This window comes from Eumetopias jubatus, unplaced genomic scaffold (assembly GCF_037043125.1).
Source record: "Eumetopias jubatus isolate StellerSeaLion01/CBP00866 unplaced genomic scaffold, mEumJub1_p1.0 scaffold_5, whole genome shotgun sequence".
NCBI lineage: Eukaryota > Metazoa > Chordata > Mammalia > Carnivora > Otariidae > Eumetopias > Eumetopias jubatus.
In genome coordinates, this window is record NW_028274811.1 from 69,449,083 (window position 1) to 69,471,754 (window position 22,672).

A 22,672-nucleotide genomic window follows, 5' to 3' on the forward strand; every position below is an offset into this window, starting at 1 on the left:
TAGGTAATGGGATAACTTGGGGGCTTATCCATTATCAATAAAAATATTTCTCTTGGGAAAATGTTTTGTAAATTTCAAAAAAAAATTTAGGGTAACATTTTTAAATTCAGTTTCCCTTATTAGATTTGAAAACTTTTTTTTTTTTACGAGAAAGAAGGAATGGGAGGAAGGAGCAGAGGGAGAGGGAGAAGCAGGCTTCACACTGAGCAAGGAGCATGATGCAGGACTCGATCCCAGGACCGTGGGATCGTGACCTGAGCCAAAAGCAGATGCTTAATTGACTGAGCCACCCAGGCACCCCTAGGTTTGAAAACTTTAAAAATTGGTAATCTAATACATTTCATTAGTAATTTTTATTTATCCAAAATATTCAAGTAATCAGTATACCTAAATCATTATCCATTTTGAGTAAATTTCACTGGAGTATTTTTATCCCTTAATGAAGAGGAAGAAAGAGAGTTTTGCTGCTTTTAGGAGCTGATTCTGTTGCCCAGTGAGCTCTTTCTTTCCTGTGGTACATGATTCATTCTATTACTAACACTACTTCTGTGATTCTCATCATTCTTGAGACCATTTGGGCACACATGGAGAATTTGCAAATTTGTGTTTTTTATACTCTTATCACTCATCACCTACGGTCTTCATACTGGTGGTTTGTTTTATAACCTGGGGGGAAAGGCATATATTGATGAAACTGTACAAAAGGACCCTGTGGCAGTGTGCTAATGACTCATGTCAAATGTCAGTATTTTTCTCTGAAAATTATTTTTTACTACTAAAAAACGTCATTGATCTTGTTTGTTTATAGGTCTTCCTATCGCTGGGCTCTAATTTCACCTTGCAACTGGTGACGGCAGTGCTTGTCAGTGGACGTTTCTATGGCATGCCAAAAATTCTCCAGGAGGCGAAATCCGTTATCCTTCCTGTCCCTGAGAAAGCCGCCAATTCTCAGGTAATTGGTCCTGGGTGTGGAACCATCCATGAACCACTAGAGGGCAGCATTAATAGGAAGGACTAAAAAGATTCTTAGACATAAAATTTCTCAAAATTACTATTTTCTTAAATCAGTATCAAAGTAGACATGGATACATTATATGAAAATAATTTGCCAAGTTTTAACATTTTCCTTTTTGGATATTTAGAAAGTTTGTGTCCCATAGAATTTGAATATAAAATTTTTTTTTAATTATGGTCACTTGGAATCAAAATTTCCAGGTTTTTTAAGGTTGTTTTTAATAGAATATTTAATATTGAGGTATTTTATGCTAAATAATTAAAATTAGAATAAAACATCAGCTAATATTCCAGACTTTTTCATTTACTAACATTGTGATTATTTGTCTTTCATTTTTGGAGCTCTTTTTATCATGACAAGTTTGTGCTGATGGAGATAAATACTAATCATGAGATCCTGTGACAGGGTTTCCCCTAAATATTTAAATCTTCCACCGGAGTTCAATATGGAAAGATTGTTTCCTGATCAATTCATAAGTTTACAGGAGAACAAAGAATATCTTGAGGGCTTTACTTTCTATGTAGGCTGGTTCTGTCAGTATAGGAGCAAGACAGGGCTGTTGTCTTTGGCTCATGGTAATGTGTGTATTTTTGAGACCATGATGAAATAACATTGCATTCTGTTCCTTCAGATGGGAGGTCCTTCAGCTTGGTTAAGGCAGGCCTAGTCCAGTATGTGGACATGTAGTCTACACAAATGATGGCCCGGTCTTGCCAGAAGCTTGTGTAACAGAGTCTCTGACCATTAAGGGCATGCTCTTCAGGAACTCCCTCCTGGGCTTCCTCTCCATAGAGAATGAATTTGCTTTGTTCCCTAAATGGAATCCATCAGCATTAAAAATGAGAAGAAGAGTGAGTTTTCTTTCTCCTGCACCTCATCTGTTCATGAGAGAATGGAGGAATAGAACTTAATAATACTTTGAATAGTTGTCTTCTTTTTGCTCACAGGTTGTTATAAAAAAGGATTCCTTTCAACATGAACCATTCATTTGGCATAGCAAAATATTTCCTACTTGTTCACGCACAGTGGTTACAACATTTACCACTTCGAAGGGCAAGATTAGGGCCAGTCAGGATGTATTCCTGTCCTTGGTGTATCCTCTGTACTCCTTACCAGTGTGTGTGTGTGTGTGTGTGTGTGTGTGTGTGTGTGTGTGTGTGTGTGTATGCACGTGCGCGCGCTAGGACACTTTCAAACAGCCCTAGCCACGTAGCATGCATTATCTTAGATATACCAAAGGTTTTGACAATTCCTAAGCAAAAGCCTCACTGTAACAGGGAATCTAGGCTGGTGTCAGGTTGAAGTTTCATTTTTGTTTTTATTTTCTTTTTCTTTCTACCCCAGAAGCTATCCTGGGGTACCGTCTCATACTTTTCTGTTACTTTCCATTCCAATTTAAAATGGGGAGCATAAGGGGCGCCTGGGTCGGTTAAGCATCCAACTCTTGATTTCAGCTCAGGTCATGATCTCCAGGTCGTGGGATCTAACTCCACGTCGGGCTCTGTGCTGAGCATAGAGCCTGCTTAAGATTCTCTCTCTCCTTCTTCCCTCCCCTCTCTCTTTCTCTTCTCTGCCTCTCAAAAAAAAAAAAAAGTTTAAAAAAATGGGGAGAATGAGTCTTAATATAGAACTGTCAATCGTATGGTATCCCGATTTATAGATTTTAGGACCAAAAAAGGTAAACTGAGTTATCCAAATCACAATGTGAAGCCAGGAATCTAGTTTTATTTTTACTGATTGACTAGAACTTATTTCATCTATAAGTCACTCTTAAACCCCAGGGTTCCCTGAGAAGTTTACCCTTAAAACAAAATCTTACTTGATATGGATGAAAAAGATGATTATTTTTAAAAAATCTTTGGATGTTTCTGATCCTCAAAAAAAAAAAAATTAAATTGAATCAAGGAGCTGAGAAGAACCTTAATAGAAAACCTAGTTCATGGTGCTCATTTTATAAATAAAGATTTTGTTATATCTTAGAAAGATGTCTGATTTCAGTTCTAGATAAACCAGGTTCTATAAAAACCCACAAACAAGTCATATTAAAATGCCATTTTTAATCTTTTGCTTTCATATAACCATAATTACATTTATCTTTCTGGGATATTATAAATTCATAGGATTCCATTTTGATAAAAAAATAAAGGTATAAACTATAATCAGAATTATAAAAGAGAATAAATTTCCAAGTCTCAGATGTCATTTCTTAAACATTACTCTTTAATTGAGTATATTTTAAAACAAGAAAATATGTTGTGTAAACAAAGAGAAAGTTGACTTTTAACCCATTCTTCAGAAAATGGGAACCTTTAGGAAGAAATAAAATATTCTAAGCATGTTTTTCCTCAGGTTGGATTTGAATCAACCTCTTTTCCGCTCATGGACATCACTGCGGGAACCAGCCAAGTTGTGATTTCTAGGACAGGCACATATGGCTCGCTCATGGTTGCCTGGGTGGCTGGATATGCTCCTGGGGTAGAAATCCCCGAATTCATTGTTGTTGGCAACATGACCCCAAAACTAGGTGAGTTGTCGCTTTGCTAAGATCTGCCCTGTAGAACATAGAGATCGATGTGTGATTGGCCACTAATTTTCTTGGCTCATTTCCTTACTCTGGATAATGAACTATTTGTTTTCTAATACAGTGCTCCCATATTTTAGTGATCAGAGTTGCCCAGTCTACTTGGTAAAAACAAGAAACTTTATTCAGTCAAATTAAAAACTTCATATGGCACCAGGAAATGGTCACTAAGCAGACGACTCTGTTGATATATTAGGAGTTTGTTAAAAGTAGTTCTAAAAACCTAATGTGGCTTGTACAGTAACAATTAAAAAAAAAGGCACGCCTTTGTATTCATTTACATGTTCACTGGAATATTTCTGATAATAGAGCAGCTGTGGCTTCATCTCCTTTGTGTTTTTATTCTCCCGTTAGCTCTGGGAGGGTCAGTTAGATGTACACATTAGATGACCTGACCTCTACTCTGCAGAATAGACAGGGAATGAGGGCAAAATTTTGGTGTAGGGACCTTTCTTTCAGTTCACGTACCCCTCTCCCCAACTTTTTTAGTGTATGACCTCTTGTAGACGGTCATAGAATTCTGGAAAAGACTCTATTTTACTACACTTTTAAGAGTTGAATCCCAGTGTAAGAACTCAGAAATAATACCCTGCTTCCCTTCTCCTATTCCCGTTCAGGGAGCCTTTCATTTTCCCATGGAGAACAAAGGAAAGGAGTCTTGCTGTGGACATTTGCCAGTCCTGGTCGGCCGGAGGCCTTTGTTCTTCACCTCTCAGGAGTACAGAGCAGTGCCCCTGGTGGGGCTCAGCTTCGGTAAGATCAGCTTGATTCTCACCCAGCACAGTCTCTGAGGAATAATCTGGAATTTATCAGTTGAAACAGAAGAAGACACAAGGATAGCTTTCCCTGGAGCAGATGTGGAAATGGATTCAGTGTAGAGCCACACATGGCGTGCGTGCCAAAGATGCCACGGAGGGAGGCCGACTTTCATAGAGCCACCCCCCACTGCTTGCTTTGAAGAGCATTCTCTCTGAGCTCTCACTCAGTAGTGTTGGTCCGGAGTAACATCTCCAATAACCGTGATGGCAAAGTCAACTATTATTAAAGAAGTCTGTCTTCTGAGTATCTGCTGAAACATACCTCATTTTCCTAAGGGATTAAGAATAAGAATCGGCGTTATAGCAGGGCTATAATGTGACTTGTACCAGTGGCTCTTTTAAGTTTGATTTAAATCAGTATATTTGCAGATAGATATGTCCCAACCAAAAGCAATTTACTTTTCTCATATCTGGGATGGGCTTGATCAAAACAGCAGAGGGCAGACCTTAGAGATAGATTCATGGATTTAGTCCTGGCTCTGCCACTTACTTGCTGTATGACTTTGGGAATGTTACTTGATCTTTCTGTTCTTTGTTTACTTACTTGGAAAATGGGGGAAAAGTGTAGGCAACACCATGTATGTTTGTATACATGTTTAGGTGTAGGAGATATTGGTTGGCAAAATCAAATATGGTTTTAGATTATACATATGTCATTTAGAAAATGGCCACAGAACGTATTGCTGGGTAACAAATTTAAGTGCCTTTAACAACAGCAATAGTTAGCAGTTTTATAGAGCTTACCCTAGACCAGGCATTGCTTTAAAATATTTTATATATATACATACACACATATATATATAATTCTTATGTACATATATATAATAAATGTGTTATATATATTTTATATGTATATATATATATATGTTTACTATTACTCTTCACAACAGCCATATGACATGGATACAATTATTAGTCCCTTTAGATGGAGAAAGGACTCACAGAAATGTAACAGACCCAGCATCACACAGCTAATAAGGTTGGGACCATGATTTGAACCCAGGTTACCTTCTACTGTCTGAGCTCTTAACCACTATGCTATGTGTTGAGTAATGCGTGCTTGACACTAGTGAGTGATGGACTTCCTAAAGGATTAAAAAAACTGATTAAAACATTAAAAAAAAACTGTGAAAGAAAATATGTCTGTGTCCTGAATTCTGTTGGTGGGCCACCTGTGTTAGCTCTGGTAAAGCTATTAACTCCCAACAAAACTCCACAGGGAAAAGCTAAGGATAAATCACTCAGTCATGGATGTTTCTTCAAATTTGTATGTAAAATCTTAGCAACAATTGTGTGAGAGAGTAGTTCCATTACTGGCCACCTGGAAGAAGCAAGGATTTTGCATCTAATAGAGACAACTATTTCTATTTGGTAGATAAGAAATCTGGCTGACATCCCAAGATCTTGAGTTTTTGGCTGCTTGTGTACTGATCATAAGAGAGAGCCTGATATTTCAGATTCTTCAGAGAGCTTCTCTGGGATAAACTGGAGAAACAGACCAGAGACCTATAAGCTCTTCACTGGGCTCCAACTTGTCAGGCTTGTCCCCCCATGATTGCAGCTTCTGTTCTTAGATTTCGTGTGTTCTGGTATATTCATCAATAAGTAAGTAGGGTTTAAGGGAATTTGAAAGGGCATGCGATCCTTAAGATGTCCTCATGAGAAGCACCTTAAATATTTGAAAAATGAATCTCTACAATGGTATTCCTACCTTTTTATCAGTTCTTTCATGGTTTTTTTTCCAGATCAGGTTTCACCTTTGCTGAAATTGAACCAATGGGAGTCTTTCAATTTTCCCCTAGTTCTAGAAATGTCATGGTGTCAGAGGATACACAGATGATCAGATTATATGTCCAAAGACTGTTTGGGTTCCATGGTGATCTTGTTAAAGTTTCCTATCAGACAGCTGCAGGAAGTGCAAAGCCTGTGGAAGACTTTGAGCCTGTTCAGAATGGGGAACTGCTTTTTCAAAAATTCCAACCTGAGGTGGATTTTGAAATAATCATCATTAATGATCAGCTTCCTGAGGAAGAAGAAATTTTTTACGTTAATCTAACTTCAGTAGAAATGAAAGGATTACAAAAGTTTGATGCCAATTGGAGACCACGCCTGAATCTAGATTTTAGCATGGCATTGATCACAATATTAGATAATGATGGCCCAGCAGGAATGGATGTTTCTTTCCCTAAGACAACTGTGGCTGTAGCAGTTGACACAGCTTTCATTCCTGTGGAAACTGACTTCTCAGCCACATACCCTGACACAACCAAGATAACGGCTGTTCCACAGCCCACCAAAATTGTTGCCATTACTGAGGCGGCTGGTGCATCTGCCATCCCTGAGAAACTTGTCACCGTTCCTGATACATCCACCTTGTCTAAGAAGCCTGATGTGGCCACCGTGACTGCAAATGTTTCCGTCCATGGAATATTTAGTCTTGGGCCACCTATTGTTTATGTTGAAGAAGAGGTGGGAAATGGCACATTTAATGCTGCAGAAATTCTTATTCGAAGAACTGGTGGGTCTACTGGCAATGTCACTATAACAGTTAAAACTTTCGGTGAAAGATCTGCTCAGAAGGAACAAAATGCATTGCCCTTTCATGATATCTATGGGATTTCCAACCTAATGTGGGCCACTGAAGAAGAAGATTTTGAAGAACAAACTCTTATCCTTACATTTGTAGATGGAGAAAGAGAACGTAAAGTATTGGTTCAGATTTTGGATGATGATGAGCCTGAGGGGCAAGAATTCTTCTACGTGTTTCTCACAGACCCTCAAGGGGGAGCACAGCTCGTGAAGGGGAAGGATGACAGTGGATTTGCAGCTTTTGCCAGGATCATTATTACAGGTATATCTCTGGAGTAATGGACATAAAAATGTGCTTGTGCTACAGAGTTTATAATAATATTATTCTGTCTTAAATTTAATTTGAGAGGGTGAATTACTTGAATCACTCATAGTTATTCATTAAAACATTGTTTTCTTGTGGCATGGACCCATAACATGAACTCATGATGTTGTTCTGAGGCGCCAAGCTAGAATTTAATGGACTGTAAATGTCACTTAGCTCTGAGCCAGTTAAACGATCTATAAAATTTATATTTTTACAATATAGGGAAAACCTTTAAAAATGCGTAAATCCATGTTCTTCCTCTGGAAAATATTTAATTTAATTATCCAAACACACGATTGCCTATCCTGTTGTGAAAACTCATTCTGAATTTCCAAACCACTTTCAATAATCCATCCCCAAAATCTAAGTCTCATTATTAGGAAGTTCTTCCTTTATGTTGGGAAATAGATTGAAACTATTTTCTTTTGTTCTCCTGTTGAACCAATGTAGTTTATATAACTTTTTTTTTTTTTACCATTGGGTGTATATATTACAATAGCTTAAAAATTCAAAGATTTTTTTAAAGAGTTCCTCATACATCTCACAAAAGATTTCAGTGATAGTTTGTAGTTTTCGTTTGAAATCATACTGTATTTCTTAACGTGGTTTAGCTCAGCTTGTCAGTATCTTACACTAATTAGAGTATTGACAAGGCCATTTTATGATTCTTACCTACTCTGCTCTTTTTTATAAGCATTTATGAATTATATATAGTGCTTTACAGTTTCAGATGACACCATGATAAAATAATGTAGTGGAAAGAAAACTAAATGTCATGAAGCCTATATTTATGGCCCAGATCAAACATCAATTGGGAGACCCAATGAAATCGTTTAGTATCTACTCTTTATGTTTCTCTTTTATAAAAGGAAAATTTTAGAATAAACATCTTTATGGTCCACTTTTAGGATTTGATGCTTCCTCCTAGAATTTTTATTGTATGTTAGCCATTCAGTAATAATTTAGTCATAATTTGCAATTGCATAACTTCCTTTTATACCCAGCACCATCCCATTTATGTTACTCAACAAATATACACCAGTCAGAATTGTTATTTATTCCTATTCCTCCAGTTTATTGAGTATTGTAAATTCTAATCTATTCACCAAATTATTTACTGATTTTGATTCACATTAGCTTAATGCCATCTGTATTTTTCTATTAAAATTATTTTGACACTTGACAACCTCCTCCCCCATTCCATGACATAGATATTTAATTATAGTTATTGGAATGACAGTCAAAATGTTTAGCCGCTAGTTTGGCAGAGGCACAGACCTGTCAAAATGGTTACCGGAGGCTCCTTGCTATGCCAAGGATATCCCAGTCTAACTCTCCAGGCAGTCACTCAGTTGAACCTTGATGAGGTAGGTACTCTAAATGCTTACCTTCCCTACATAAGGTATGTTGATGACACACAGATGACAAATAATCAACTCCATACCTACTTCTTACTGTCATGTGATGTAATTTACCTGACAACGTCTACAGTACATTTGCATGGTCATATACCCCACATTTCCTTATTTGTCTTCTCCTCTCCTGGCTTTTTAACATAGTATTTCCCTTTTAACCACATCATTAATTTTTCCTATTCCTCTTTAGCTAATCTTCATAGTCTTTTCACATTTAGATTTTAGAACAAACTTTCAAAATAGTATCAGGAGAAAATAGTTTATTTAGTTTTGGGTTTGATCATTAGCACATAATGCATAACATAAATGCTCTTATAGGAAGATAAATCAGTTAAATGGAGTTCATTATTCAGTAAATATTCTTTAAACATTTAAAATATGCTGGGCACTGCTCTTGATAGTGAGGATACAGCAGTAAATAAAAACATTGCTACTCCATTAGGATATAGGAACTTTAAACAGTCAACATATGTAAAATGTAAAGGGCTATCAAATATAAAATAGTCTCATCAGAGAGAGATGAGCATGTATGTCAGTGCGGGCAAATAGGATTTGATGTTTTCTTTCTTCTAGTGTAATGTTCTCAAAGTGTTAGCTACCTTGATATTATAATTTCTATTCTCTATTTTTAGTAAAGATCTTTAAAAATTGTAACTCCCCCTACTCACTTGTAATTTCCCACTTTTATACCATCTGAGCTGGAAAGATGAGTGAAGCACTGGAGATCTTTTAAAGTCTGAAGTATATTACAACCCTCCATTTTTCTTCTCAGGGAGTGATCTTCACAATGGCATTGTAGGATTCAGTGAGGAGTCCCAGAGTGGACTGGAGCTGGGTGAAGGGGCTGATAAGAGCAGACTGCATCTTACTGTCACAAGGCAACCAAACAGGTATGTTGATATACATTTAGAAGATGTAACATCCTATGTGTCTATACAGTATCTAGTTTGGATTCATAAAATGGTAAAGACAGAATGAAGTGCTAATAGAAGGTAGTGTGGAATTTGGTATGTCAGTGTTCAGATGCTCTCGTCTTTTTTTGGTTTTGGGGGTTTTTTTTGCTCTCGTTCTTAATTTATGATTTAACATACTTGGTTAATGAGTATAACTTAGGGCCACCTTAAATATTTTGTACTTCATAAAATACCATACAGATGTCAGCTTATGTAAGTCATCATTTCAGCATATCTACTATTCTCTGATTGCTCTATGTAATTTGACAACCGTTTAATGTTAGGGAAACCTGGAGTACCAAAATTTTGCTTGCAACTTAATACTCTACAGTACCCAACTTCCAAATGCTCATTACAGACGTGCACGTAGTATGCACCCACATACATGGATATAAATGACCTTTTCCATTTTGGGCGTAAATTCTCTGGAAATGTAGGTCATCTTTTGCCCTTTATTTTTATAGTAACAACCATTTTTAACAGTAGTGTGTTTCCTTTAGAAGAATTCTTGACAAATGAAGAACAATTTACTTGACGGCAGGAGTACTCTAATTTTTATTCTCACATTTCTGGTACACAATAGGCAGAGTAGGCAGAAAAGTATTATTTGTTTCCACATTCTTGGTACACAGTAGTTTAAGAAATACTTACTCAATATTGAATAGAGTATGGTGGAAGAATGCCACATAAACTCTGACCTTAATTTCTTAACTGTAATGAGGAGAACTAGTTATTTTCAGCATTATCAGTGGTCAGGGAAGTGCTGTGCTTTGGGTGAAGAGATACACTTAAGCACGGTGATGACATGTTCTGCATTAGACACATTTGCATAGGTTTTGCTTTGTTCCTAGGGCCTTTGAAGATGTCAAGGTCTTTTGGAGAGTCACACTTAACAAAACAGCCGCCACGCTCAAGAAAGATGGTGTGAACCTGATGGATGAACTTCTCTCTGTGTCAGGGACCACGACCTGTACACCGGGTCAAACAAAGTGCATGATCACCATTGAGCTCAAACCAGGGAAGGTAAAAAATGATGAGGAGAGCTGTATTTTCAACTTCTAATTACATTTCTTTAGAATTAGTAATTTTAAAGTCACTTTATTGAAACTTACACATTGGTTATGTAGAGATCCTTTTGTGTCTCGCCTAGCCATAATATCTAAATCTCTTTTCTGGATAATAGACTTAGGACTTACAAATTATTACATTATGAATTTTTTAGTAAGCTTATCAATTGTGCACCTAAAACTAATACAATGTTATATGTCAATAATATCTCAATAATTTAAAAAGCTCATCAGTTTTCTCCATTTCTGTTTTTTATCATTTCCAAGATTCTTCCTGAACCAAGTGCTCATTGTGTGAATGAGCCCTTGAGTCATTTTCAGTCAGATTAATCTCTCTGGAAAAAAAAAATCTCTGATTACTCTGAATGTTTAATGTTATGCTCTTATCATACTTGTAGTTTTGGCCAAATCATATTATATCCATAGATTTCATCCATAGAATGAAAGTTTTCTCATTCTTTATTCGTATATAGAGAGTTCAGTTTTGATCTACTAAAGAAGCACTGAGGCCATGCTTGATGAGCATTTGGATATATTTCTATGCATTCACGTTGCACACAGCACTTAGGAGACAAGCATGCCCTTGTCTTTCCATAGGAATCTGCATTATTCATATGGTATTAGTCACTGCCGATTTACCAGAGCTTAAGTCATTTAGTAAATGTGTGTGACCTTTTTTTTTTAATGTGATAATTTAATGCCTAAGAAGCACTCAATAGTGTTTTTTCTTTGTCTACTACTTAGTTTATTAACTCAAATATTTAATACAAAAACTAGAAATAACATTGTGAATATTCAAAAGTATCGTGGTTTCTTTGTCCATGCCAAACACTTTAAACTGCAGAAAAACCATGCATAAATACAATTGTTTCAAAACATGTAACTATGCTTAAGTCCATTCTAAATAACAATATTGTAGTTTTTTTTCATTTTTTCTACTTGTTTTTTCACTTTCTGAGGATTACTGTACCAATTATATTGATCTTCTCTAAGGTTACAGTAATACTTATTTTCATCCCTTCCTGGAATTGTAATAATTTTACTGGTTCCAAAAAAGATATAATACTTACTTCAGAAGGTTACATATTCTTGGTTATCATCGCTTTGTTCTTTGTTGGGATTATGGGTCCTGGTTCTTATCTAAAGTTGTTTCAAATGAGGATTGCTGGTCATCTGGTTGGGATCTATTTTAGGACTTCACTTGTTAGTTCATTATATATATATTTTTAAGTTCATGCCTTACAGGTTGATTTTTCTTAACACCATGTGTTTTCTCCAGAGTGATTTGTTCTTTGAAATTCGCAGCATCAGCTTTACATTAACTATTGCCCTATCACTCTCTTTTTTTTAAAGACTTTATTTATTTATTTATTTGAGAGAGAGAGCACTAGCGGGGGTTGGAGGAGCAGAAGGAGATGGAGAAGCAGACTCCCCACTCAGCAGCCACAGGATTCCATCCCAGGACCCTGGGATCATGACCTGATCCTAATGCAGCTGCTTAACTGACTTAGTCACCCAGGCGCCCCTGCCCTATTGCTCTTGAATATGGAGCTGGTCAATTAGAGATGTTAGAAATATATGCCTGCCTTGTTAGTATCTTGTTATATTTAGGAGGGCAACCTAGAGGCTTTAATCTCCTAAGAGATGGAATAACGAATCTGTGTTCTTAGTACATCTCTTTTAGCTCATCTCTTCTGTGACAATGAAACACACAGTTGTGTAATCTCTGAACTTGTGTGCAACTACCAGCATTCTTTCACTTCTGACTTGTTTTCTTCTTCATTTATATGTGTTTCATAGGTCCTAATACTTTACTGCTATTCTTGGTACAATTCTTACTTTTTCTAGGAAGGATTATTTTATTCACAATTTTTTGTCAACTCCTTCCTACTTACATAGAAAGAATGTTTATCATTCTTTAATAAATGAATACATACTTAATCAAAGATATAAATTCCAGGTATGTTAACACTCTTCTTCAAATTGAAACTAAGAAAATATTAAGTACATACTATTATATTCACACTTATTTTCCATTATAACCACTTTTTTATATACTACAGTAACTTTTCTCCTTTAAGTACACTAAGGCTCAAATTCAACTAATTTTTTTCAATTAAAAACTTTTATTTTTTTAATTGACACACAATTCTGCATTAGTTTCAAGTACAACATAGTGATTCAGTAAGTCTATATGTTATACTATGCTCACTGCAAGTATAACTACCATTAGTCATTATATAATGCTATTACAGTATCACTGACTATATTCCTTATGCTGAATCATTCATCCCTGTGACTTATTCATTCCATAAGCAGAAGCCCGTATCTCCCACTCCCCTTCACCAATTTTGCCCATCCCCCTCCCTCTCTGGCAACCACTGGGTTGTTCTCTGTATTTTTGGGTCTGTTTCTGTTTTTTTGTTTGTTCATTTGTTTTGTTTTTTAGATTCCACATACAAGTGACGAAATCATATGATATTTGTCTTTCTCTGTCTGACTTATTTCTCTTAGCATAATACCCTCTAGTTCTATCAATTAATTTTAATTACTTATTGAATGGCTTTCTTTTGCTACTCAAATAGCCATGGCATGGCCACTAAAAGCCCTATTAAGGTGATCTTTTGTCGTTTCATATTACTTTAAAACTCTCTGGAAGTATTTTTGCTTTATAGCAATAACATATGTTCCATAGCCATCCTGATTTTTCCTGATCTAAGACATCCAATCAGCTGCTGTCCAAGGAATTGATTTCTTTCACCAGAAAGAGTTTTAGAAATCTAAATATATCTTCTAGATATGCACGGGAATTGATGGTTGGCAAAGGTGCTGCTGCTGTGGGTCACCTTGGTAGTGATAGAGTTAGGAAATAAATTTGTAAAATATTAAATTCCCACTGATTTTTTCTAATTTAACATACCATTTTATCATATTTTACTTTTCTTGAGAAGGAATTTCATTAGCTGCTAATACTTTCTCTTGCACTGAAATTTCAATATTTAAAACATTTGATGATGTTATTCTACTTGAAAACATTTAAGTCCTTTTCTAGGTATTTTCAAATAATTTTGTGACTTCAACCCCTACAACCTCATGTTTCCTAACTCTCCCTTATGGACTAATCAAAATGCCACTTCCTTCATGATGCTTCCCCTGATATCTCCAGTTAGAAGTCTTTTTTTTTTTTTTTTTTTGAGAGAGAGAGAGAGAGAACCTGAGCAGGGGGAGAGGCAGAGGGAGAGAGCAAATCTTAAGCAGGATCCATGCTCAGCATAGAGCCTGATGCGGGGCTTGATCTCTGGACCCTGAGAGCATGACCTGAGCCAAAATCGAGAGTCAAACGCTTAACCGACTGAGCCACTCAGGCTCCCCTCATTTAGAATTCTTCTTTGTCTAAATTTACAAAGACTTTGTATCTTTTTTATGGAAGTTACCAGTTATATGTAGAGTTAAAACTTATTACGCATATTTTATCTTGACTGTTAGACTCTCACCTGCTTGAAAATTAGAACATGGTTTTATTCATCTTTACATTCCTCCCATCATCCTCTGTAAATAAGTGTTGCATATAGGAGTTATTGACAATTCTATTGTGCTATTTTATCTATCTATTTTATCTCAAATAGGATTTTTGATGAATTAGAATCTTAGTTGGATCTCACTAGATTCAAAACATCTATTTCATACACAGATGTCAACCTTATAATTGTAAGAAAAAAACTTTTGAGATCAAAGTCAGTTCAATCCTATAATGCTGTTTAGATAAATGTCTTTATCAGTCTTTTGCCGACTTGGTTCTTATAAAGTGTGACTGGTTTGTATTTAGAGGTAAAAATGATTTTCATGGAGTTCAAATACCTTATTGGTGACAGCAGGCAGGTACAGTAGGTAAAGATCCTGAGAGATAGAGACGGTGTGCTTTACTCTTATTTGAAGGGGGTCTCTACCTGCAGGAAAGAAGGGGGAAAAGAAGAGATAAACAGCGGTAGTCTTGGAGAAGCTGAAAGGAAGGGAAATAGGCTGCGTAGAGCTGTAGGTGGAAGAAGAGATTGCTTCCTCTGAGTTTGCCCTACTGTAGGAGATATCAAGGGAAGCCCTAGATACTTAAGATATTATAATTATGGATTAAGAGAATGTTGTGTGCAGTACATAGGATGCAAACTGTGTATATCCTTTTTCCTAACTAGGGAAGTGCTACTAAACCTGTATCTAAGTATTTTCAGATACGTAAGAGAAAGAATTCATTTTCACCTCTTATTTCTCTTCCTAATATAATGTCAGATCATAGAGTTGAGTTTTCTTCTGCATCCTGAGAAGCAGCTAATTTTCAAAGCATTTTGCTCCGTCTTCCCAGTTGTTAAAAGGCAAAGTATAGTTAAGGGTAATTCACATTCCAGTTACAGTAAGAGGGAAATTTAAAAAGAAGGAAGAAGGTTATATTCTTAGAAGAATGAAAAAATATTTTTCAAAAATGTACTGTGAGCTTCTAATATGTATTTTAACATCTCACATTTTGTGACCAGAAGGAAACATGACTTTATCTTCTTCTTTTTATGTCTAATTAACTGATACTTAGAGATGTAAATGAGACTGGTTCAGTGGCCATGTTCTTCCATAGTAGGCTTTGAGAGATTATTTGGAGGTCCCAGCAGACCTAAGAACCATCTCTACATGTTTGCATAAAGGAAGGGCTTCAAGGATACCGAACTTATTCAGGAAAGTGGTAATCAAATCTTAGCTCTTCTGCTAATGAGCTGAGTGACATGGGACAAGTTGCTTAGCCTCCCTGATCCTCCCATGTTTGATGGAGTTAATGATAGCATTGTTAGATTAAATGAGGTAATGAATGAGAGAAGTTCCTTGCACAGTTCTTGGAGGGAGTTGCCCCTTCATAAGAGAGGGTTGTATTACTATTATTTAGAGTGGATGGGAATGAAGCCCAAGACAATTCAGTGGCTTGAGTAGTGAACGTAGTAGCTACGTTAACACTGGTGGTTAGGGAGTTATTACAACACAGCAGATACGACACCTTCATCCATAGAATGACATCACTGATTAATGGTGGTTTCTTCTACTTTTAGTCCAGTCTCCCAACCCTCAACATGAAGTTTTTCTACTCTGTCATATCTCTAATCATCAGTTCTACAGTTATTCACTATTTTCATTTTGAAGTTACGAAGAATTTAGGTAACTTTCCCTAGTAAGTTACTTGGCCAAGATTAGAACTTGTCTTTTGAATTCCAGACCATTTCTCCTTTCCCTGCTGCTTTATTGATTGGTTCTGTATTAGCAAAATGTGTAAAGGTGATCGTGAATTAACTTAGGAGGCATCTCTTAACCCATAAAATCTGTTTAAACAGATTATTTAAACATTTGTTGCAAATATTTTAAAAAATAAGTAAGATATTATTTTATTATTACTTTCTTTGTCTGCTTCTGAGCAGATCTGGGCCCATGAAAAATAATTTTGTACTAGTTGAGCAAAAGCTCACCCTGGAATGCTTCTGACCTAACCAGGAAAGGAACTTACGGCAGTTACACATGAAATGGATTCTTATGAGGTCTCCAAGTCATGTTTAAGTTTAGGGAGGTGCAGATATGATCTGTGAGTTTTGGTTTCCCAAAATAATTCAGGCATCTTGTTTGAATACTTTGTTATAAGACTGGAAGATTCATTTGTCTCTAGTCCAATTATGTGTTGGCACCCATCTGTATGCTATTCAGTTTTCAATAGTTCTTTACTTTGATTATAACATATTCTTTTGACTCTAAGTTTTTATAAGTAACGTTCTAATCATCATCACAAAGCAAAGAAATATTTCACTGGGAAAAAAAAGGCCAGAGTCTGTGTTGGAATGTACTGTGGCTGACATCCTTAGTTACATGAAATTGTGAATTCAAGCTTATTAGGGAATAATAATTCTTGAATGAGTTACCCATATTTTCTTAGTGCTTTAGTTTATTGTATTTGCCAAATTTGGTTTGGGAAGTGTACTATCTTTCACATTTCAATATTACTATTGAAGAGTACTATTATCTCCACATTTCAATATTGCTGACAGTTGATCAGGAAAAGTAAAGAATGATATGTTCCATGGGGAAGCTAAATATATTTCTTTAGATAATAAAATGAGATTAAGTTTGTTTACTGTGTGACTAAGATTTGACTTACTCTTGGATTTTATTAAAGTTTGTTGTATTGTTTCATGACATAATGATTCTCCTTAAAATGATCACAAAACAAATAACGAATAAGGCCCCTAATAGGTAAAAATAATGCATTATATCAAATTAGACTATGACACATGCAGTTGAAAAACATATCAGCTTAGCTTCTTTGAGTTATTCCAGAAAGCTAACAGTACTGCTAAGATTTTTAGATTGTTGTGTAAGAGTGAATAAGTAAAAAACAGGTAACAGTATGTTACAAATTGAATTCGGGCTTTAGAGAATTCTAATTTTTTGAGATTGTTAAGAAAGAACTGAGATGAAACATGACAAACTATAACCAGCAGACTGAATTTAGACTTATTTGATACTGAATTTGCGGAAATTTTGAAAAATACATAAAATTACAGAATTTACTGTTATCAGTATTTGTTCATATTTCTGTATAATCTTTTAAAAATAAAACCTTACAGACAAAGTTGGAGCTCTCTTTCTCCCCTATTCCTAGTGTCCAACTCTGCACACTGCCCTATCCCCAAGGCAACCCTCCACCTGAACCAACTGCTATATCACAGTGATATTTTGGGAGGGTATTTTTTTTTAAGACTTTATTTATTTATTTGACAGAGAGAGACACAGCGAGAGAGGGAGCACAAGCAGGGGGAGTGGGAGAGGGAGAAGCAGGCTTCCCGCCCAGCAGGGAGCCCAATGCGGGGCTTGATCCCAGGACCCCGGGATCGCGAACTGAGCTGAAGGCAGACGCTTAACGACTGAGCCCCCCAGGTGTCCCTGGGAGGTTATTTTTTATTTGATATATAAGTATTTTTGTCAATTGTTGTTTTATTTATTTTAATTTTTTTTATTTGAGTATAGTTGACACACAATGTTACATTAATTTCAGGTGTACAACATAGTGATTCAACGTTTCCGTACATTTTACAGTGCTCACAAGTGTAGCTACCATCTGTTACCACACAACACTATCACGATACCATTGACTGTATTCCCTGTGCTATGCCTTTTAATCCCATAAGTTATTCATTATGTAGTAAGCTTTATGTAGTAAGCTTTATCTAATTTTAAACTTTACATTTATTGTATTGTGCTATATACATCATTATGCAACTTGATTCTTTTTACTCATTAACATGTTTTCAGATCCATCCATGGTGAAAAACATTGAAACGGTTCATTCCTTTTAACGACTAAACAGCATTTCATTGTATGAATGTTTTATTTATCCTTTTGCATATTGAAGTACACAAAGCTTGTCTCCTGACACCGATTTTCTAGTAAGGAGCTCACCCAGAGAGAGTAAAGGTGTTTCTTAAAGAAAACCCGAAAAAATAAGCCCTGTGGTAATCTAACCTAAGCACTTAATCCTGAGATTATACGGAATGTATCTCCAGATATGTATTTATTTTTATAATTGTGTATATAAATAAAACTATTTCTTAATGCCAGAATTAGCTAAAAATAGAAACATATTGGTAATCATCCTTTTTTGTTCATTTTCTAATTGTCAGATACCTCACGTTGAAATGCCTTTCTTTGTGGAACTGTATGAAGTAAGTGCTGGAGCAGCGATAAACAATAGTGCCAGATTTGCACCGATTACGTTCTTACAGACTGACGAACCTCACAGCCTTGTGTACTTTTCTGTGGGTTCTCGGCTGCCAGTGGCTCATAAGAAGGCCACTTTCATCAGTTTGCAGGTGGCCAGAGATTCTGGGACAGGACTGATGATGTCTGTTAACTTCAGTACCCAGGTGAGCATGGAATATATAGATTAACCCATATTAGGGTTTTCTTCTTTACCTGTAGCTTAGGTAATGAAAAAGAGTAGTTGGCAACACTATTTTCTCATGATACCCGTCATAATTCACCCTATGTTTATTACATTAAGCTTTGTTCAGTTGTTTCACTTAGGTCATGTTTTAAAGTGATAGTCTTATATTTCTTTTTTATTTTTTGAGAAAAGGTGATAATACAATGCAAAGTGTTTTACATAAATCAGTTCTATAAAATCTCTAGGGAGATAAAATTTTTCCAGGATGTAATTGTAAGAGACCAGAAACAAAAAGTAAGAGTCTTTGTTGTGTTCTGTATCTGAACTAATTGAAAAATCTCCTTCTCCAGAACATCACATGCTAATTGATTTTTAGGTTTCTTTAAATCCCTGAGTTCATGAGGTCTCCCTGCCACTTTTCACATCCCTCCTGTTAGGTGATCTCAGGAGGAAGGGAGGGAGTAGGTGGGTAACCAGGGACTCAGAAAGGCAATGCTATGTAACACTAAGTGACCAGACCCTGGAATTGGTCCAAAGAGCACCGTAGACCTTTCGAGCATTATTCTTTAAACTTTGTTCTAACAGCCAAACTCTAACATATTAACACAAAAGTATGTATCTACTCTGCTTGAAGCACATTTGTGGGGATTAGAGCTTGCCCACCTTAGTTCTCCCCCTCCTTTTTTTTCCTTGACTCATCTAACTCAAAGAAATCCACAGTTTGGAAACCACCATTCTGGTCAATGCTGCCGTTTCCCCTCTTTAAAGATTCTAAACCTGGTGAGTCTTTAGGCCTCAAGGTTTCAGATGTGGTTGCTGTTGTGTTGTTGTTTCCAAAGTGCTACATAGTATGTACTTGGTTGTGTCAAACATGTAGAACATGCTGTGCATAAAGTACAACTTATGTGCAGCCAGTTTCTGTAGCAATTGCAGTGAGTCAAGGATGAGAGATTCGAACCAGAACTGTGTGTAGTGAGCTGTCTGGAAGCTTGCCGGACAGAAAAACTGGTCTTTGTGACAGTCCACAGCTTGGCAAATAAGAAAACATATGAGACTCTAGAGATAAACTCCATTCTAAATAGCCTTGAAGTGAGTGGTATGAACATAGAGGTATTTGATTCATAGTGGGGAGATTTTAGTATTTTTTCTTTCAAGCACTGAAGATAGGAAGAGAAATGGGATAAAGTATGTGCTTCATTCTTCTTTTCCTGTGAAATATATATCATCATATATATTTTGTAGAGTGGAAGAAGGGGTACTGGAAATGAAGAACAGATGATAAAGAGATTTGAGGCACATTATAAACTAGTTCATGCACTCAAATGAGAGTGAGATTGAAGTTGCCAAAATAAGAATCTGAATACCTGTATCTCTCTCAGATTCACTTATATTCTTTCTAGATTCGTCATAAATGATTCCTTGAAAAACACATGCTGTCACTAGCATGTAACTCATAGCATTTTTATAACACTCTAAGAATCAACATGAAGGATCCCTGTGGTGATGAAAGTGTTCTGTATTGACTCTATCAATGTCAATATCCCGGTTAGGATGTATTCTAGTTCTGTAAGATGTTACCAAGGACTGATATTGAATAAAGGGTGCAGGAGATCACTCTCTATTAGGTCTTATAACTGCATGTGAATCTATAATTATCTCAAAGTTTAAAAAAATTAAAAAAATAGAAATAAAAGTCTTACCTCTCTGGTATTATTTTCCTGTTCCTTCATTACCAGTGCATTTTCTCTCTCTGAATCCTGGGCACATTACTAGAAGACAAAGACATATAATTCTCTTTTCTAGTAGCTGGCGGGAAAGAGAAAATAATTATGGACTAAGTTACTATTCTGTTACAAAGATATCAATTTTCATTTTGCTCTAAATAGATTATAATAATATAGTTAAAACAGGAACTGTAGCATACATACCGTTTGGCGGGTCAGTGTTCCCAGTACATAAATACCATAGTCTTAACATAAGTTCCCTTATATCTACCTATTTGTGACATAAAGTTAAGGGATATAAAGATTTGAGATGGTAAAAATATCACTGATTCCAGTTATCTTTAAATTAGCCTATAGATAAGCCATATTTGAAAGCCAGTTCCAAATACTTTTATTTCTATATGCATGTACTATAGCCCAAAGCACACAAGTTCAAGAAAGAGCATGACTTTTCTGCTTCTTCTCCCATTGCCTGTGCTCATCAAAGGATATCGCCATCTTGATTTTCGTCATTGTTTTTAAATCGCATAATGCTTCTTGTTTGTGTTTATTATATGTATTTTATGAACATAAGAACATTTTCATTGTTCCATTTCCTTTAAAAGTCTGAATTGTGAAATAAATTCTACGAGAAAACTGGACAGAATGTTTATATGCAGTTTATAGTCGTAAGATCACCATCATCCTGTTTAAGAAATCCAACTTTACCAGAATCCTAGAACTAGCCATGGTGTGAAACCCTTCTCTGATGCCATTCTGCTTTTCTCTTGTAAGATAACCTCTCTGCTTCTTGAAGATAACCTCCACCCTGAATTTCATATTGAATTATTCCCTTGCTTTTATTTTTAGTTTTATCATCTACCGTGTGCCGTTCAGGTTTACCTCTTTAGGAAACTGTGCAAATGAGATTCTTCCAATGTGTTGTTTTATGGTGTGCTTCTTTTGCTCACCATGTTTTTGAGCAATACCCATGTTGATGTGTGTAGCTCTTTCACTTTTTCTGTTATATGGCTTTCCAGTGGATACTGTATTCATTCTGAAGTTCATAGGCTTTTGTGTTGTTTCTTTCAGGGAAGTTTTATTTTGTTTTGTTTTGTTTTATTTACCTACCACTGTGCTGCAGATGCTCTTGAAAACACTTATTTCTACCCACTTTTCATTTTTTTTTATTTTTTTATTGTTATGTTAATCACCATACATTACATAATTTGTTTTGCACTTTTCATTTTTTGACAAAAATGGTCACTTCCTTCCAGAAGCATGCTCTTCTCCTTTGGGCTTCTGGAATACCACTTTTTCCTACTCTTAACCCTTCCCTCCCTGGCAGCTCCTTCCTGTAGCCTGTGTTAGTCTTCCTGATCAGTAAACATTGGGGGCCACCAAGACTCATTCTGCAGGCTAGGCCACCCAAACCTGTTTTCTTTAAATATGGTCTATAAAATGAGAACTCCTGCAGTTTTTATTTCTAGCCTGTTCACCACCCCTGATCTGGACTTACATCTGATTGCTTATACGTCACATCTTCATTTGAATGTCTAAAAGGCATCCCAGGCTTACTGTGTATAATAAAGAACTCTTGATTTCTCCTGTAAGAGTGTTTCCCCGTTTCCCATTATTCATTTAGGCAAACAGCTATCCCTATTCTCTTCCTCTCCACCCAGCATTGAATTAACCAGAAAGTTCTACTGACTCTACATTCATAATATATTTCCGCTTGGAGCACCTCTCACTTCCTCCACTCATACAACCTTATTCCAGGCTACCATTGTGTTTTGCATGAAGTAACGCAGAAATGTCCTATCTCTTCTCCCTGCCTCCATGCTCATCCCCTGCTCTAGCCTGTGCACAAGAGCCAGAGTGCTCACGAAGATCTGAAATAAAATGTGTCATTCTCCTGCTGGAATTCTCCAGTGTCTTCCTGCCTCTCTTTATATAATGGATGTATATGGTCTGGCCCTGCCTACCTCTCTGATATCAGCTTCTGATATTTTCATTCTTCTTCTAATCACACTGGCCATCTGGTTCTTCCTCTAACATTCTAGAATGGTTCCCATCTCAGGGTTTCTGTAATTGCTATTCCTTCTGCCTAGTATATTTCTCTCCAGATCCTATATGGTCTGTTTCCACCACTAAGGTCTCTGCTCAAATATCACATCAGGAGCTTCTATGACCAGCAGTATTAAAATAGTACCTTTACCATCACCCTGTATCACCTTATGTAGTCTTATTTTTCTTCAAAAATTCAT

General features: G+C 36.2%; 1 protein-coding gene across 1 annotated transcript in view; it reads left to right on the plus strand.

Moving 5' to 3' along the window:
* ADGRV1 (adhesion G protein-coupled receptor V1) overlaps positions 1-22,672 on the plus strand; it is a 502,011-nt gene that overhangs the window by 171,155 nt on the left and 308,184 nt on the right. Inside the window, exons 71-77 of the mRNA XM_028091942.2 lie at positions 809-952; positions 3,365-3,539; positions 4,214-4,349; positions 6,160-7,265; positions 9,498-9,615; positions 10,530-10,701; positions 18,440-18,682. Of these exons, the coding sequence (XP_027947743.2) occupies positions 809-952; positions 3,365-3,539; positions 4,214-4,349; positions 6,160-7,265; positions 9,498-9,615; positions 10,530-10,701; positions 18,440-18,682 (2,094 nt within the window). The remainder of the gene's footprint in view (positions 1-808; positions 953-3,364; positions 3,540-4,213; positions 4,350-6,159; positions 7,266-9,497; positions 9,616-10,529; positions 10,702-18,439; positions 18,683-22,672) is intronic.